The following is a 19,596-nucleotide window of genomic DNA, read 5'->3' as shown; positions in this document are numbered from 1 at the left end:
GGCTCAGTCGTTAAGCGTCTGCCTTCGGCTCAGGTCGTGATCCCAGGGTCCTTGGGTTCGAGCCCCACATCGGGCTCCCTGCTCAGCGGGAAGCCTGCTTCTCCCTCTGCCACTCCCCCTGCTTGTGTTCCCTCTCTCGCTGTCTCTCTCTCTCTGTCAAATAAATAAATAAAATCTTTAAAAAAAAGATTTTATTTATTTGAGAGAGAGCATGAACAGCGGGGAGAAGGATAAGCAGGGTCCCCACTGAGCAGGGAGCCTGACGTGGGGCTCGATCCCAGGACCCTGAGATCATGACCTGAGCGGAAGGCAGACGCCTGACTGAGCCACCCAGGCGCCCTAAGCCATATATTCTTATTCTTATTTCACAAAATGAGAAAAATTAGGGCTTAGAACGCTTAAGCATTTTGTCCAAGGCCACAGAGCTAGTACCGGGGACAAGAGTAAAACCTGCGCTTAGTTCCAAAGCCCGTCCCTCCCCCCAAGCAACAGTCAGAATTCTTGGTTGCAGGTGACAGGAAGTGGATTCTAATAGAAGGACAGTGCAGGTTTACAATATTCGCCTGGGGCCTGAGGACCACACTGGGAAACCTCGCTGGAAGGAAGGATGCTCCAGGGAACAAAAAAGGAAGGATGTAAAGTCCTCCTTTAGCCACGACAGTTGGGAGGGACTCTGTGACACCAGACACTGCTGCCATCTCCATAGGACATCACTGCAGTTGCCACACACAACTGTTTGTCCCAGATTCAGAGTCCCAGGTGAGCATCTGATCAAGGGAGCCTGGCACGTAGCCCCCAGCCCAAAAAAAGGGAAGGCACTGTGACACTTCAGGTGGGGACTTGGTTTCTGCACACACCTCAGACAGAGGAGACCAGGGCAAGGAGGGAAGTAGGTTTGCAAGTGAACCCCTAAGCTGCCTCCTCACAGGCAGAGGGATGCCCCAACCGAAACATGAAAGAACACTTTCCCATTCTTTCTGGTACTGGTCTGAACCCATATGTAGGTCGTGGGTGCAAAGCAACAGAGTTACATACAAAGACATTTACAACATTATAAAAAAGACATCATCACATATCAAATGAAAAAAGGAAGGCATATTCAAAAGCTGTTGTTGGAGGGGCATCTGCGTGGCTCAGTCAGTTAAGCGCCCGACTATTGATTTGGGCTCAGGTCATGATCTCAGGGTTCTGGGACCCAGCCCGGCATCGGGCTCTGTGCTCAGCGGGGAGTCTGCTTGTCCCTCTCCCTCTGCTCACACTCTCACTCTCTCTCTCAAACGGATAAAAAAATAAATATCTTTTTTCAAGGTGATGTTGGAATAATTAGTTAAAAATTTAGAGACATAAAAACTATTTAGGTTCTCATTTGAATAATACCAAAATAAGCTTGAGAGACTTTAGTTATATAAATAAATAGAACAAAAAATTCAGGGGCATCTGTATGGCTCAGTCGGTTAAGGCATCAGACTCTTGATTTTGGTTCAGATTGTGATCTCAGGTCATGATCTCAGGGTCGTGGGAGGCAGCCCCTCATGGAGCTCTGCACTGGGCTCTGGGATCAGCAAGGAGTCCGTTTGTCCCCCTCCCTCTGCTCCTGCCTACTCCCTGTTCATGTTCCCTCTCAAATAAATAAGTCAATAAATAAATAATATTTTTTAAAAAAATAACAAAAAATTTAAAAACTACGATTGAAGAATTGAAGGAAAGATGCCATTGTTCGACTACATAAAACATTTTAACTCCTGTATCTAAAAATAAAGTTAGATTTGGAAAAATGTATTTGGTATGAAAAATGCTGAGAGTACAATAGTTTAAGATTTTTTTTTTTTTTATTAATGAGACACGGAGAGAGAGAGAGAGGCAGAGGGAGAAGCAGGCTCCCAAGGAGCAGGGAGCCCTATGTGGGACTCGATCCCAGGACTCCGGGATCACGACCTGAGCCGAAGGCAGACACTTAACCATCTGAGCCACCCAGGTGCCCGAGAGTACAATAGTTTAATTGGCAAAGGATTGTTATGGGCTGAACTGTGTCCCCCTAAATTCACAGTTGAAGCCCTAACCCCCAGTAGCTCAGAATATGAGTATATCAGGAGATAGGGAATTTCAAGAGGTAATTAAGTTAAAATGGGGTCATTAGGGTGGGCCCTAATCCAATATGGCTGGTTCTAGAAGAGGAGATCAGGACAGAGAATCACAGAGGGAAGGCCACCTGAAGACACAACTGTCTACAAGCCACAAAGAGAGGCCTCAATAGAAACCAACACTGTCAACACCTTGATTGATCTCAGACTTCCAGCCTCCAGAATAGTCAGAAAACAGATTTCTGTTTTTAACGCAGTCTATAGTAGTTGTTACATGCATCCTAGCAAACTCATGCAGGCATGTACAGATCTTTCATAGAAGAGAGAAGAATTAATACACAAAAGTACTCAATGCCAGAGGGAAATCCTCACAAAAGAGATGACTTTTAAGTTTGGTTCTGAGAAATGAAGGGGAATCGTTGACAGCCAATGAGCTTGTGATATTTTTTTAGAGTCGGTTTGCTTGTTTTTAAAGAAAAACACCTTGTATTTTGCCAAAAATGAGTGAATTTGAAACACTAAATTTTAGTTAGTAATTCTGTAAGAATGAAATAAACACAGGCAACAAACTAAATGAAGCTTTGTTCAAACAGGAGCTGTGTCAGATACCATCTAGAAGCTGTCCGGATCACTTTGATAGGGTTTTGTGGTGAGCTAATCTTTGGGGACCAGATGACAGATTCAGTGCATTGAATCTATTTGTGCTGAATCACTGTTGCTGTGGCATTTTTGTGGCTGTAAGCCGGGGGTCTGGCTGCGCTGTTGGGGTGGATGTGGTAGACAGCCCTGTTGCTGCCTTCCTGGCTCCCTTCTAGTGTGCCGGCAAAAGTTGCAGGGGTCGGAGAAGCAGAAGTCATGCTTTACTTCCCAGACTTCCTTGCAGCTAGGGTCTGAACCAGAAATCAATTACACCAATGAGATGCATGCACATCTCTACTGCAGCTCACTACCTCTGTGACCTGAATAGGCCTACTCTCTCCTTTCCTCGGGCTCCTTGTCTGGAAAGTGGGGTAATAACAGCCTTTACCTCATAGCTGTCATGAGGACTAAGCGAGTTTACTCATATGAATTGCTTAGACTGGTACCTAATACTAAGTGTTAGCTTTACTAACATTGAATAATCATCGTTGTTATTTGAAGGCAGAAGTGAGGTAGAGGCCATCTCCCTGATGTGTAGCTATCTTCCTTCGGCAAGTACTGTCTTGGGGTTTTCTGTAGCAGGGTTCTGATGGCCATCACTAGCTTCGTGGGTGTCCAGAGGCAGCTGGTCCTGGACCCAGGCTATGGAGGTGTGTCTTTGAAATCAACAAGTGCCGCTTCAGCCTCTGATTCCCTCGTAAGCCAATTCTACAATATGTTCTTGAGAATCATCCCAGACGCCCAGCCTAGAGCCCTCTCTTACAGCCCCAGCAGCAATTCTGTAGGCGCTTCTTACCTTTTTAAAAAAATCCCCTTCCACAAAATATACATGGAGTGGCATCTGTTTCTGACAACTGAATCCTGAGTGATCTACCTACGTGAGCCCTTCTCAGTTTCCCTTTGCCCCAGTTACAGCTGTGAAAATAAACAAGGAAACTGGCTTAGGAAAAGGCTTCACAGATCTGTGTTAGTACTGGCAAAGCCCAGCTTTTTAAGCAGGTTTTTAATTCAGTGCTTAAAAAAAAAAAGATATTTATTTATTTGTCAGAGAGAGAGAGAGCACAAGCAGGGGGAGCGGCAAGCAGAGGGAGAAGCAGACTCCCCGCGGAGCAAGGAGCCCGATGCGGGACTCGATCCCAGGACCCTGGGATCATGGCCTGAGCCGAAGGCAGATGCTTAACCAACTGAGCCACCCAGGTGCCCCAATTCAGTGCTTTTCTGCTAGCTCAGACTCCAAGGAAGGTGGCTCATTCAGACCAGCTAGCTGACTCTGGTGGCCACACCCGATCTTCCCATAGAACCCCAACAGCAGAGAAAGGGGAGGAAGGGAATTTACATGTATTGACATTCCCTCTTTATGCGTTTGGCACTCCTCTAGAGGCACGAACCAATCTTATTCATCTTGTATTCCCAATATTGGCATAATCTATTATATGCCTTTTAAATGTTTGCTAAAAGAGCTGAACTGAGCTGTTGAATGGGGTCCATTACAGAATTCACAAATCTCCACTAGAAAGGAAAAGTTACTGAGGAAATCAAAGGAAAATTGTGCTTATTTTTATGCAATGTTCCCTCTGGTATTTTAGGTTGAACTTTTTGTGCAGTTTATTTACCCTAAGATAGGAAGTAAAATCTTAACAACAGTAGAACCTAATAAAACAGTTTGGATCATGATCTTTACTTAATATTAAATTACTCTTAAACAGACTCTTAACCACAGAGAACGAACGGATGGTGGCCAGGTGGGGGTGGGGGATGGGTGAAGTAGGTGCTGGGGATTAAGGAGGGCCCTTGTCACGATGAGCACTGGGTATGTATAGAATTGTTGAACCACTACATTGTACACCTGAAACTAATATAACTCTGTATTTTAACTATACTGGAATTAAAATAAAAAACAAAACAAAAATGAGAAAAAGATTGCAATACTCTTCTCCTAAATAAGTTAATTTTTTAAAAAAAGATTCAGATTCTGTACCTACTATTTAGTAAGTGGCCTTTATTTCGTAGTCAAAGTTCTTCGGGTTACAAGTAAGAGAAACCCAAGCAAAGTAACCTACAATGAACGGGAGGATTTATTATAAAATGCAGGGTCACTTCACAGATTCCAAGGAGAGGCTGTGCCCTCAGGTTCGCAAGGGATTGGAACCAGGAACCACAAAGCCATCAGAAATTAGCTGCTCCATCTCTCTCCCTTGCTACCTTGGCCTTATCTACCTTTACTTTGCTCTGCACATCTGGTTCTCTCTCTGTAGATGGGCTCCTTGGGCTCTACAGATGGGGGGCAGCCCGGCTACCCCAGAGCAGCAGATTCTGAACCCTGTTCACGGGACCTTCCACGTGCATATCAGCAGACACTCTCCTGGATTTCTAGCTAAATTTCCCAAGAAGGAATGACCAACTTGAGACTGCATTTCTGTCCTTGGTCAATCAACGATGGCAGGAAACAGTGGCCATCACGTAGTACAAATTTTCTGCCCAGAATCAACTCTGTGGACAAGTGGGAGGAACAGTTCTCAGAGTTGTGAAGAGTAGTGTGTGCATGACAATATCCCAGGGAACAAATATTTTAATGTGAAATTAATATAACTTAAACTGGGGCGCCTGGGTGGCTCAGTTGTTTGGGCGACTGCCTTCGGCTCAGGTCATGATCCTGAAGTCCCGGGTTCGAGTCCTACATTGGGCTCCCTGCTCAGCAGGGAGTCTGCTTCTCCCTCTGACCTTCCCCCCTCTCATGTACTCTCTCTCTCAAATAAATAACAAAATGTATATATATATATATATAACTTAAACTGCCTGTATATCAGAATATCATCACCTTCACATTTAAAAAATGATACTTTTTGCATATGAATCTGTACATATTATATGTATACATTTTACCTCAGATAGCAACTTAAAATAACCCACATTAGCTCAGTGGCTTTAGTATTCCCCTTATCCAAGCAAGATGATATGGCTACTCTGAGAATAGTTCTCAGAGTTAACTAGAAAGTTAACTAATGAGATAAATAAAAATAGAATTCTCGATGTTGCCGGGTGGCTAAATCATACTCGGGATGCAAATTAGGCAATTTAAAAGGGGGCATCTATTTATTCAGGCCACCAGGGCAGCATTTAAGGAATTATTATTCTGTTAAATGAGGGTAAATAGGACCCTAGTGACTGAAAAATTTGAGGCTGCTTCCAAAAGCTCTCATTTGCACCTAGGGAGTAAAAAGAAGAATCTGGGTGGAATAAATAGCCAGATAAATAATGCAAAAGCAGAGAGTCTGGGCCAAGGAGGAAGCCATATTCCAGAGACCAGGTACTGATGGGAAGATTTAAAGTGTATTTTGTAGGAAGGTGATTGTAGCAAATTGATCAAGGGCTTTGACATTGGGGTGTCAGCATCTAGGACGTATGCCACATGACTTCATAGACACATGTTTGAGCTTGGGACCAAGGTCCAAACATGGCGAATATGAGGCTTGGGTAAGAGGAGCAGGCTCCTCTTCTCACTTGGCTCCCGGGATCCCTGCTTTATACAGCCTGTCCTCGTCACTTATCCAAAGCAAGTTTCCTTCATTGTCGCAATATACAATGACCACACCAATTTTTTAATGTCCTCATGGATGGTTTTTTTGTGCACAGAGAGAGTTCTTTTCATTTTAAAAATTAATATTCAAATAATTCAAAATCTATTTCTTAAGCTTTTAAGAAGTCACGGTTTTAAAAAATTTATAACTCTCATGATAAATCTAGACAACTTTAGCACTCACCTTAAAGAAGGATTTTTAAAGTGAGTAGATTCCCTTACATATTTCCAACTATATTTATACATTGAACGTATTTGATTTTCTTTCAAGTACTGCTTACACAAACAAACCTTTCTATGTTCTTAGGTAAGTTAGAATCTAACAGATTAAACTTATAACACCTGAACTTAAAACCATGGGCTGAATCAGTTGCTCAATTGTACATTTAGTTGGGACTCTCAAAGCTGAAATATTATTCTAACAGGCCCAAATCTCTTAAACCCTTAAATATCAAATATGTACAGTTTCTTTCCCCCCAAAATATTCATTCATAGGTGTGATTTTCCTAAACATTCCTATAGCGCTAGGTATAGATGCTTCTCCACCAGGGAAAAGATTACATTGTCCCACACATTGGGGAATTACCTTCTCAGATGCATGGAAGTTTGCAGAACAACCAGAAAATTCAGCCTGGACATTGAACCTGGATTACAGACCTCAAGGCCTGCTTTTCTCACAACCCAGACCTAGGGTGAGTTCCCTTTTATAATCATTATAGTTTTATATGCCATAGTTTAAGGAGGAGGTGGTCAGTAACAGGAATGACCTTCATTTTTGAGAGTGGCACACTGTCTAGGACCTATGATACTTTTAGGTGCCCACAAATTTACTTCAATTTTAATTTCTTTTATTTATTTATTCTTTTTATTATTTTTTTTTAATTTCGAGTAGGTTCCACGCCCAACGTGGGGTTGGAACTCACAACCCCAACATCAAGAGCTGTATGCTCTACTGACTGAGCCCACCAGGTGTCCCTGAATTTCTTTTAAAATAACAAGAAAAATATTAATGTAACAAAAGTGAATATATAATGCCAAATCAAGGTTGAATTATATTCATCTTTATACCAATGCAGTAGTAGAATACAATTTCTAATATTTTTTGTCACAAAGGCAAAAGGGCCCCAGGGCCTCTGAAAGTCATAATGTGACCCCGGTCACAGTACACATCCTTGGGTGTGAGTTTTATCAGCCCCTAATTCTTAAATGAATTTACAGAACTCTGACACCCCACCTAGCCTGGCCCATCATGCCAATGTATTTTGCATTTCTTTGGCTCTTTATTTAATTTAAATATTTAAATATCTGAATTCACAGCACTATGTATTCTTTTTTTTTTTTTTTTTTTGCTATCTGGAAAGGCATACAACTCTTACATATGTTAAAAAGCTGTACAATTAACTAAATTTTGGACAGTCATTTCATAGAGGAAGCTATTCAAGTGGCAAATAAGCACATAAAAAACATCATTAGTCATCAGAGAAATGAAAATTAAAACCACAATGAGACAGGATTATATGCCCTGTCCTATCTGGGTATATAAAGCTACACTTTTTAAAACTGACAATGTTTATTGTTGGTGGGGATGTAGAATGACCAGAACTCTCATACATTGTCCATGGGAGTATGAAATGGTACAATCACTTGGGAAGAACTTTTGGCAATTTCATAACGACCCTATGACCCAAATTTCACTCCTAACCATTTACCCTTGAGAAATGAAAATATATGTCCACAAAAAAACTGAGATAAGGCTGTTCTTAGCAGCTTTATTCATATTAGCCCCAAATTGGCAACAACCCCAAATGCCCATCCATACGAAAATGGATAAACAAGCTGTGCTATATTCATACAATGGAAACTGCTTAGGACAAGAAGAAATGAACCTTGAGACGTGCGATAGCCTGACTAATTTCAAAAACAGTATTCTGAGTGAAAGGAGCTTTACACAAGTCTATGTAATATGTGATTCTAGATCAGTTTAAACTAATACACAATGAATAAAATCAGAAGAGTGATCACCTCTGGGGATGGGAGCAGGGGTTTGCCAGGAAAGACCTTGAAGAAACTTTCTGAAGTGATAGAGGTTCGGGTTCATACATTTGTCAAAACTCATCCAATGTTACACTTAAGTTTTATGCATATTTTAGAAAACAAAATTCAACTGAGTCTATTTTAAAGATCTTATTGGCTTTATTCAATGATTCATGAATCAGGCGACATCCAATCTAACAAATTGAAAGGAGCCCTGAGGAGCTACACAAAATGAAAGACTGTTATAGACAGAAGGGAGCAGGAACAAGGAAGTTACACTAGGTACAAAGAGAAAAAGTGGGTTAGTTACTGCAAGGTCTTTCTGTAGGGGCATGGAAGGGGTCTCTCGGGCAGATTACCTAACTAGTGCTGATCATGTGATTCCTAACTAACTGGTTTAAGATTCCAACTCTGGGAGAGCTGAAACTGTAATTAAGTCTAGGTTTGGTGACGGGGGACTTAGCATAAGCGACTCCATTTGGGGCCTACTTTCTTGTTTTTAACACACCATGTGTAAATTTTACCTAAAAACAAAGAGAACCAGAAACAAATATTGAACTCTCAGTAATAATGATGCATGTTGGGGCGCCTGGGTGGCTCAGTTGGTTAAACATCTGCCTTTGGCTCAGGTCATGATCCCAGGGTCCTGGGAATGAACCCTACATCAGGCTCCCTGCGGAGGAGGCTGCTTCTCCCTCTGCCTGCCACTCTCCCAGCTTGTGCTCTCTCTCTTTCTCTCTCTCTCTGTGTCAAATAAATAAATAAATATTTAAAAAAATAATGATGCATGTTGAAGTCTTTAAGAGTAAAGCATACAGTCTGCAATTTACATTGCACTATCAAAAAAAAAAAATTATGGGCAGGGGCCCCTCAGTGGCAAGGTGGGTTAAGTGGCTGACTCTTGGTTTGAGCTCAGGTTGTGATCTCAGGGTCCTGAGATCAAGCCCCGAGTCAGGCTTTGCACTCAGCACTCTGTTCCTCTCCCTCTGTCCCCTCCCCCTGTGTTCTCTCTTTCTTTCTCTCTCTCTCAAATAAATAAATATATCTTTTTTAAAAGAAGATTATGGGTGAAGAATTTAAATAGACATTCTCCAAAGAAAATATACAAATGGCCAAAAAAGAACAGGAAGAGATAATTAGCATCATTTGTCATTAGGGAAATGCAAATCAAAACCACAAGAAAATATCACTTCACATCTACAAGACTATAATCAAAAAGACAGAAAATAACAAGTGTTCAAAAGGATGTGGAAACATTGGAACCCTCAGATATTGTTGGTGGGAATGTAATATATTATAGTCACTGTGGAAAACAGTTTGGCAATTCTTCAAAATATTAAACACAGAGTTGTTATATGACTCATCAATTCCACTCCTACTCTCGAGAATTGAAAAACAAAGGGATAATACATGTGGTATATTCCATACAATGGAATATTATTCGGCCATGAAAAGGAGTAAAGTGAGTAAGGAGTTAAAGGAGTAAAACTACAACATGGAAGAACCTTGAAAATAGTGTGTTAAGTGAAAGAAGCCAGACACATATTGTACGATTCCTTTTGTATGAAATGTCCAAAATGACCAAATCCATGGAGACAGAAAGTAGATGGTGATTTAGAGTGACTGGTGAATGGGGTAATGAAAATGTTCTGGAATTAGTGGTGATGGTTGAAAAATCTTGTGAATATACCAAAAACTACTGAATTGTGCATTTTAAAAGGGGAACTTATGAGAATTATATCTCAATTAAAAAATAAGATGGATTGGGGCGCCTGGGTGGCTCAGTCGTTCAGCATCTGCCTTCAGCTCAGGTCATGATCTCATGGTCCTGGGATCGAGCCATGCATCGGGCTCCCTGCTCTGCGGGAAGCCTGCTTCTCCCTCTCCCACTCCCCCTGCTTGTGTTCCCTCTCTCACTGTGTCTCTCTCTGTCAAATAAATAAATAAAATCTTTAAAAAAAAAAAGATGGATTGATGGAGGGATGGTTAGATGGATAGACATATGTAGAACAAACATAGCAAAATGTTCATTGCAACATTTAGATGGTGGTTATATGGGTATTCACTGTATAATTCTTTCAACTTTTCTATGTATCTGCAAATTTTATAATAAAATGATAGGAAAATTATGAATAGTTAACAACTTTTAAGATTATTCTACCAATATGTAACAAAGACCTTTTTTTAAAAAAATAAAAAGCAAAATACAAACAGATGACAGGTGAGAGATAGATGATCGATGCCATAAACCTTTGAACCAGAAAGTCTGCTTCAGCAACTTAATCTAAGGAAATAATCATACCTTAGCTGAAAAAACAAAGTGTATGGGAAGAAGTTTCCTAAAGTGTTGTTTATCATAACAAAACATCTGTAAACAAACTAAATAGACACTGTGACAGAAATGAATCTCAAAGGACAAATTAAGGTGTGTACTACATGTAAAATTTTACATTTTCTACAACAATTTTTATTTTGAGCCCATTCCATAGGAGGGGTAGATGCAATCTCAGTCAATTAAGAATTTTCCCTCGTCTATATGGTTAGATCTGAGTTCTGGGGTGCATGTAGGGAGCAGGCAGGGGATGGGCAGAACTGGTCCTCCAGGCATCTGCCCACCCTGATGTCAGCTGGAATATCTATTGGTCCATTTGCCCCTTGGCTATCTGCAAGCTCTTTCTGCCAATCGCAGCTTCGTCATTATTTTGAAATACTTATTGTGAAAAAGTTTATTATATCTAAAAATCCTTTCACTTTATCAGGAAATTCCAGCATTATCTTTGCCACCAAAGAAAAAGAATTGCTGTGAGATTCTTTGAGTACAATTACAACTGTTTAAAAAAAGAGAAAATTGCTGGAGCACCTGGGAGGCTCAGTCAGTTAGGCAGGCGACTCTTGATTCCAGCTTAGGTCATGATCTCAGGGTCCTGGAATCAAGCTCCTCCCTCGATGGGCTCCACGCTCAATGGAGAATCTGCTTGAAGATTCTCTCCCCCTCTGCCCCTCCCCCACCAAAATAAATAAATAAGTCTTTTAAAAAATTGAAAATTGCTTATGATCTACTTGTGTGAGCAAAATTTGATCAATAATTTGGGGATAGAGGGACGGGCAAAATGGGTGAAAGGGAGTGGGAGGTACAGGCTTCCAGGTAGAGAATGAATAAGTCACACGGATAAAAAGTTCAGCAGAGGGAATATAGTCAATGGTACTGTAATAGAGTTGTGTGGTGACACATGGCAGCTACACTTGCGGTGAGCCCAGAATAACATATAAAGTTGTCAAATCACCATGTTGTACATTTGAAACTAATGGAACACTGAGTGTCAACTATATTTCAATTTAAAAAAAAAGAGTTTGAAGAGATTATCATCTAAAATTCTTGATCAAGATGGTGATCAGCCATTTAAAACACAACCGTGGATATTAAAAAGTTTAGTTCATGAAATCAGAGTCCAGTCTTTTGTTAAAAAAATGGAAGAGACAGTATTTGGAAGTTATTTAGCAAACATATGCTCTGTATTTATTTTTCTTATCATAATTATATAACATATAAGATGGAAAGCATTTTTCACCAAGTCTGTATATAGATTTCTTCCAAAGCACTAGCTTCCCCCAGAGTGCCCTGCAACTGCTGTAATCAAGATGCGCACACGGGGGCCGCCTGGGTGGCTCAGTCGTTGGGCGTCCGCCTTCGGCTCAGGTCGTGGTCCCGGGGTCCTGGGGTCGAGCCCCGCATCGGACTCCCGGCTCTGTGGGGAAGCCTGCTTCTCCCTCTCCCAACCCCCCCGCTTGTGTTCTCTCTCTCGCTGTGTCTCTCACTGTCAAATAAATAAAATCTTTAAAAAAAAAAAAAGATGCGCACACGGTTGGGAAACTGCACTAGGATGAAATGTTACCTCTCATGCACCTCATACAATCTCCTTCATGGATTTAGCTTTAGGCTTTTGGAAATGAAAGCTTTTGTTTCTTTCCCCTAACTTTTCACCCCCACCCCCAATCCAGGCAATGAGCCTGGCTGACTACTTGTTCAAAAGGGAAGACTAACTAGAAAGAAAAAAAGAACATAGAGAAGTTGGTAAAAGGATGCAACTTTTCAGCTATAAGATGTGAAACATGGTGACTATAGTCAATAACACTGTGTTGTATAATTGAAATTTGCTTAGAAAGTAGACTTTAAATGCTCACACACACGCACACGAAGATAAATATGTGAGGTGATGTATGTGTTCACTAACTAGATGGGGAAATTTTTTCACAATGTATACATATATCAAAAAATCACATTGTACACCTTAAACATCTTACAATTTTATTTATCACTGTACCTCAATCATGCTGAAATTAAAAACAAATTTTTAAGGATATAGAGCAATATCTATAAAACAATGGTTCTTAAAATGTGGTCCACAGTCCATGAAAAGTCCAGACATCCTTGCAAGGTCAAAATTCTGTCCATAATAATACATAATAATTTCCATTTTCATTCTCTCAAAGGAGTACAGAGCAGTTTTCTAGAAACTACCTATGTAACATCATAACGAATTGATTACACAAGTTGATATGAGAATCCAGCTGTCTTCTATTAGATTAGATATAAAAGAGATTTACAGAAATGTAATACAATGCCACACTTCATACTAGTTTTCTTGTTTTAGAAAATATAGCTAGGGAGCCTGGGTGGCTCAGTCAGTTGGGCGTCCAATTCTTGGTTTCTGCTCAGGTCATGATCTCAGGTTCATGAGATCGAGCCCCATATCAGGCTCTGCCCTGGGTGTGGAGCCTGCTTGGGATTCTCCCTCTCTCTCTCTCTTCCGTGCTCACTCTCTCTTTCTTAAAAAAAAAAAAAAAAAGGAAAGAAAATGTAACTATTTTTCATAAAAATTGTACTTAATATGAAATGAGTTCATTATAGTTATTTTTAAATGAATTAATAATTTATCAGGTTTTTTTTTAATGATTTTATTTATTTGAGAGAGAGAGCACATGAGCAGGGGGGCGAGCAGAGGGAGCAGCAGGCTGAGCAGAGAGCCTGATGTGGGGCTCCCTCTCACGACCCTGAGATCATGACTTGAGCCAAAGACAGACACTTAACCTACTGAACCACCCAGGTACCCTATTTATCAGTTTTAATATCTAGTACATTAAATATCACAGATATAATGCACAAAAAATTCTTTGGTAATCTCGGTAATTTTTAATTGCATAAAGGGGGGCGCCTGGGTGGCTCAGTCTATTAGGTGTCTGTCTTTGGCTGGGGTCGTGGTCCCGGGGTCCTGGGACCTGCTCGGCAGGAGGCCTGCTTCTCCCTCTCCCCCTCCCCCTGCTTGTGTTCCCTCTCTCGCTGTCTCTGTCAAAAAATAAATAAAATCTTTAAAAAAAAAAATTGCATAAAGGGATCCTGAGACCAAAAACTTTGAGAACGACCGCCCAAGTTTTATTCTGCCATACATCTAATACGGTGAAAAACTCTGCAGCCATTGAAATGGTGCATGAAAACATATTTACTAAATGGGTATGATCCTGTATTTAATTAAAATTGTGTGTGTGTGTGTGTGTGTGTGTGTGTGTGTGTGTACCCATAAGAAAAATGTATGGAAGGATGCCTATCAGTTAATGCTAATCGTTTCTAGGTGGTAAGATTGTGGAGATATTTATTTTCTTCTCTGTTCCTTTTCTATATGTACTAGCTAAAATTTTTTTAGTGTGGTAAAAAATATCACATAAAATTCACCATTTCAACTGTCTTCAAGTGTACAGTCCAGTAGTGCTAAGTATATTCACATTGTTGTGAACCAGATTTCCAGAACCTTTCCATCTTTTTTTTTTTAAAGATTTTATTTATTTATTTGACAGAGAGAGACACAGCGAGAGAAGGAACACAAGCAGGGGGAGTGGGAAAGGGAGAAACAGGCTTCCCACAGAGCAGGGACCCCGATGTGGGACTCGATCCCAGGGCCCTGAGATCACTACAGGAAGTGAAGGTAGACACTTAACCAACTGAGCCACCCAGGCACCCCATAAACTTTTTTTCTCAAGATTCATTTATTTTAGAGAGAGAGAGAGAGTGAGTGGGTGGAGTGGCATAAAGAGAGGAAGAGAAGCAGACTATGGCAATGAGCCTGGAGCCCGATGTGGGGCTTGATCCCACGACCCTGAGATCATAACCTGAGCTGAAACCGAGAGTCAGGTGCTTAACCGACGGAGCCACGCAAGCACCCCTAGATATAAACTTAATAGAATAGAATGTAAGCTTACTGCTGCTTAGCGGAATGCTTGGCCCATGGTAGGCACCCAATAAATATTTGAATGACTAGACGAATAGGCAAATATGTGAAAGCACCTTGAAGAACAGCATGTACAATACAGGTTAACGTCCTTCTTTCCAGACTCTAGCACATATTTGCTTTTAGTTTTTCCTTGTTTTAGAGTATAGCTTGAGAACCAAAAAATTTAAACTAAAATTTAAATTTAGTAAGTCTAACCCAATATCTCAAAACAATATAGTTTATGTGAATTATTTACACAGCCTAAAGGGAACAAAAAATGCTTAAGAAATTACCCCCACTAAGGGATTTCTAAGTTAAGAAAATCTTAATTTTCTATACAGTTGAGTAAAAAGATTATTATTTTCTGAAGACGCCCTGAAATCAGCCTGTTGTCTTACAAGTGTTTCTAGTTGTTGACCAGTTGTTGACCTTCTGTGAGTCCCTAAAAGCCCAGTGCCATTAGAGAAGATCAACCCAAAGGCCACATGGAAATGATACCACTTTATAATTATTAAATGATTCACATGAACTGTCCTAATTTGAAGATTTTTATTTATTTTTTTAAAGATTTTATTTATTTATTTATTCATCTATTTATTTATTTGATAGGGGAGGGGCAGAGGGAGAGGGAAAGAATCTTTTTTAAAAAAAGATTTATTTATTTATTTTAGAGAGAGAGCACGAGCAGGAAGGGCAAAGGGAGAGGGAGAGAGAGAATCTCAGACTCTGTGCTGAGTGTGGAGCCAGACATGGGCTCAGTCTCACAACTGTGAGATCACTACTGTGAGATCATGATCTGAGCCGAAACCAAGAATCAGATGCTAAACCAACTGCACCGCCCGGGCACTCCTGAAGATTTTTATTTCTAATTCATTATCATCACATAGTTTGTGAGTCACCAAATCTGTGCGACTTAGTGGGAAAACTCTGGACTTGGAATCAGAAAGCCAGGTCTAAATCTGCTTGACAAGGTTATTGTGAAGATTAAATGAAATACTACTACTAATAAAAACATCTATTGAACACCTACTTCATATTGTATATGGAGCTAGATGTGTTACATATATTAGGCAAGTTCTCAAAAAAAGCATTGTGAAATATGCAGCATTATTCCCACATTACAGACAAGGAAATGGGGGCTCTGGGAGGTGGAAAAAGTGGCCAAGTTTCCACAACCTTTCAACATGCAGGGCTAGGATGCATGTAAAGGGCTCTCACTAGGATGTATGTAAGCTGGAACTTGCCATAAGAATGTAAGGTGTCTAATTACAAAGTGTCTCTGAAAGAAAGGATCATTTCTATTAGTATCGCTTCTCTGGCAAAATGGATCAAACCAACTTAGATCCAGGAGCGAGAAACTCATCTAATCTCAACCACAGACCATCACATGTGCAAGTTGCTTTTCTTTGCTTCCTCATTTATGTTTTCCCAGTTTCCATATTAGTAACTTATATGTGGACTACACTGCCCACATCTCAGGATGTCACGAGGACTCACAGTTTAGAAAACTTGCAAAGATCCACTTTTCAAATCACCCAAATATTCCAAAGAAATTGTTGTGAGTTTTGCTCTTTGAGGTTGCATTTGGGTCAATGTCATGGCAAAGGCAGAGAAAGAGCCTAGGCGTCTGCTTTTCCACCTCCGTGTCTACCACCATATGATCTCCTGGTGACTTGGTGTTTATGGATGATTTTTTTTCTTATGTATTGTTTCCGGATATAAACTTGATTCAAAATAGTAACTGATACACACACACAAACTCCAAACTGTCACCTTCCTCAGCTAGCTATATAGTTAACTTTTAAGTTGCCTGAGAATAGACAGATATATGCAAATTAGATATACATTTCAAAACAATCCATTCTTTTTTTTCCTTTTTTTTTTTTTGACAGAAAGAGACAGCGAGAGAGGGAACACAAGCAGGGGGAGTGGGAGAGGGAGAAGCAGGCTTCCCTCTGAGCAGGGAGCCCAATGTGGGGCTTGATCCCAGGACCCTGGGATCATGACCTGAGCCGAAGGCAGATGCTTAACAAATGAGCCACCCAGGCGCCCCAACAATCCATTCTTATTTACCTATTTTTTTAATTATGTTATGTTAATCACCATACATTACATCATTAGTTTTTGATGTAGTGTCCCATGATTCATTGTTTGCATATAACACCCAGTGCTCCATTCAATACGTGCCCTCTTTAATACCCATCACCAGGCTAACCCATCCTCCCACCCCCCTCCCCTCTAGAACCCTCAGTTTGTTTCTCAGAGTCCATCGTCTCTCACGGTTCATCTTATTTCCCTATTTTTTAAAGTAAGCTTTACACCCAATGTGAGACTTGAACTCATGACCTTGAGATCGAGTCACATGCTCTACGGACTGAGCCAACCAGGTGCCCCCAGTCCATTTTTAAGTATTGTTTTATAGGTGGTGCAATCTCAGGAGAAAATCCTAAGGGTCTTGGTGTCATTTGTTTAGCCAACAAATATTTATTGGATTGCCACTAAGTGCCAAGCAGGATGCCATGAACTTTAATGAGTGCACTAGACGAGACAAAGCCCATCTCTGCATTCACAGAGTTTGTAATTTAGCAGGTGAGGCCAACATGGCAGCAATAATCACAATACTAGCAGATGTGCCAAGTTCTAGCCAGGTCAGGATGCAGGGAGAGTGTGTCATGGAGACTTTCAGCTGCCTGGCGTTCCAAGCACAGCTTCTTTGAGGATGTTATATTTCAGCTGAGACAGGCTACCATCTGCCCAGGGTTGTGTAACTGTCTTCACGTCCCAACTGTGACACTTGGACATGTTAATGTCTTAAAGCCTGAGTCCTCTTGTGTAAACTGAGCATAATACACACTTGGCAGAGAGGTGAAAATACAAGAGAATACAAGGAAAGCATCTCCTAGGGCATCAGGCATATAGAGTGAGCCCTAAGTGCATGGTGCTTTTCACGATTATCTATCAATGTAAGGCATCAAGGGAAAACTGAAGGAGTTTGCCCAACAGCTAAAGATAAATTTACAGAGGGGAAATTTGGCAAAGACTCCAAATTCGAGAGAGAGTCATCACCCCAAACTCAGGCTTTGCATCCTGAATTTCAGGTGCTGGAGTACCTGATACTTTAAGGCTCTGCCAAGTGCTGTTTTCATGATAAGCTGGTAGGAATTTCTGAAGGTTGATCTCTTTCTAGCTGTGGGTGAGCCAACGCCCAGGTCCGACTTCTCAGGTAAAAGTAGGACGTCTGGGAAACATCTCTCTGGTCAGAGGACACACGGTTAATCAAGAGACAAGCAAGTGTTTATAAGCCAGATGAGGCGGGGAGCGATGAACGCCCAGCTGGAGGTTTTAGTTGAGGGTCAGAAGACCCGGCACCACCCAGATGAGGTCTGAAGTGGGAACAGTGCGCAAGGACCTTGTGCTCCGGGGTCGGGATGCCCAGGGCCGGTCCGCGGGCGCTCCCTCTCCAGGGCTCCTGGGCACTTGGCTCCTGGCCAGGTCCGCACCCTCCGAGTGGGTGTGGGTGATCCCGTAAGTGGGCGTGACCGGCCCCGAGGGGAAGGAGTGCAGGGAAGTGGGAGCGAGCGGGGGTGGCGGGGCGGCGAGAGAGGGAGCAGTGGGAGGGATGCAGGGCAGGAGTGGGAGGGATGCAGGGCGCAGTGGGAGGGGTGAGGAGCGAGAGAGAAAAGGGCGCTGTGGCGGGGCGGCAGGAAGTGAGCGACGTCTCGGCTCCCGCTGCGAGTCGGCTGGCGGGTGGGCCGGCCAGGTGAGCCCGCGATGCCGCTACTCTGGAAGCCGGGGCTGCCGCTGCTGCTGCTCCTGGGGCCGCTCGGTCCCTTCTCCCCAGGCGCCTGGGCGGGACCCGCGCAGGCCGAGGACGCCGTGGAGCTGCGCTTCTCCACCGAGCGGCCGGTGCACCTGGTGAGTCCCGCGTTCCTGTCCTTCACCATCGACGCCAACCTGGCCACCGACCCGCGGTTCCTCACCTTCCTGGGGTAAGCGCCGGCCGGCCTGTCCCTGTGTCCTGCCTTCCTGACATCCACGCCCGGGGGGGGCGGGGGGAACCTTTATCTCTCTCCGTCTCTCGGTCTCTGACTCTTTCCTGCCCTCCCTCCTCTCCTCCCTCCCTCTCCCGAGGCAGCCGCCCCCAAACCGCTCTTTCCCGCCTTCATTCATTCAGCAAGTGTGGCCTGAGCGCCAACTAAAGGACAGGTATTACGGGGAAATTTGGAAAAGAAATTTCCCACCTACCCCAGAAACATGCCTGGAGGAGGGGACCCAGGCAAGTGTGCCTGGAGGGCTATGAGCCCTTGAATTTGCAGCACAGTGTAGGACAGTTAAGATCGTGGACCAGACTTCCCTCTCTTAAACTCTGTTAAGAAAGTTAAAAAAAAAAAAAAGTTAGAAAAGATCTCAAAGGAAAATAAGTGTGTGTGTATAAAATATAATTTTATATATTTTAAAATAAACTTTTAAAGAGCAGTTTTAGGTTAACAGCAAAGTTAAGCACAAGGTAGAGATTTCCAGCATTAGACTATTTTTTTAATCTAAATATTAAATAAATGAGACTTAGGAGACCATTGCAGTGACTTACAGAGCCTGAATAAAAAGATATTTTTCCAACACAAGGCTGCAAAATCAGCCGTAATTTTTTTTCTTGCCTGAGAGACACAAGCTGGTGCTTGTTCACTGGCTGTTGCCCCATGAGTGCAGGCTGATCCCAGGACAGGGAGCTGCAGGGACAGTCCTAGGTCATCTAGGCCACTTATCTAGGTCATGAGAACCTCCAGAGATGGCCACACCTCAGCCAGTCCAAACAGCTGGGAATCTCCTCATTCCCAGACACCTACATGCTTTCCTGCCTATGCCCACGCTGTCAGCTGCCATTGCTAATTTTGGTCATTTATTCTGTAAAGAAAAGCAGGTAGCCTAATGGTGAAGAGACTGGCAGTCAGACCACCCTGGCTTGATTCCCAGCTCTGCCAAAGATGGGGGTTTGGTTGTTATT

At 42.2% G+C, this 19,596-nt stretch overlaps 1 protein-coding gene across 2 annotated transcripts in view; it reads left to right on the top strand.

Moving 5' to 3' along the window:
- Window positions 1–18,249: 18,249 nt before the first annotated feature.
- The window catches only part of HPSE (heparanase), a 35,532-nt gene continuing 34,185 nt past the window's right edge, over window positions 18,250–19,596 (top strand). For both annotated transcript variants that reach the window (XM_027600596.2, XM_027600594.2), the window contains exon 1: window positions 18,250–18,583. In XM_027600596.2, the coding sequence (XP_027456397.1) occupies window positions 18,366–18,583 (218 nt within the window). In that variant the 5' untranslated portion in view covers window positions 18,250–18,365. The remainder of the gene's footprint in view (window positions 18,584–19,596) is intronic.

The sequence above is a fragment of the Zalophus californianus genome, chromosome 2, assembly GCF_009762305.2.
Source record: "Zalophus californianus isolate mZalCal1 chromosome 2, mZalCal1.pri.v2, whole genome shotgun sequence".
Lineage (NCBI taxonomy): Eukaryota > Metazoa > Chordata > Mammalia > Carnivora > Otariidae > Zalophus > Zalophus californianus.
Note: the sequence above shows the minus strand (reverse complement) of the source record. Positions and strands in the feature narration are given on the sequence as shown.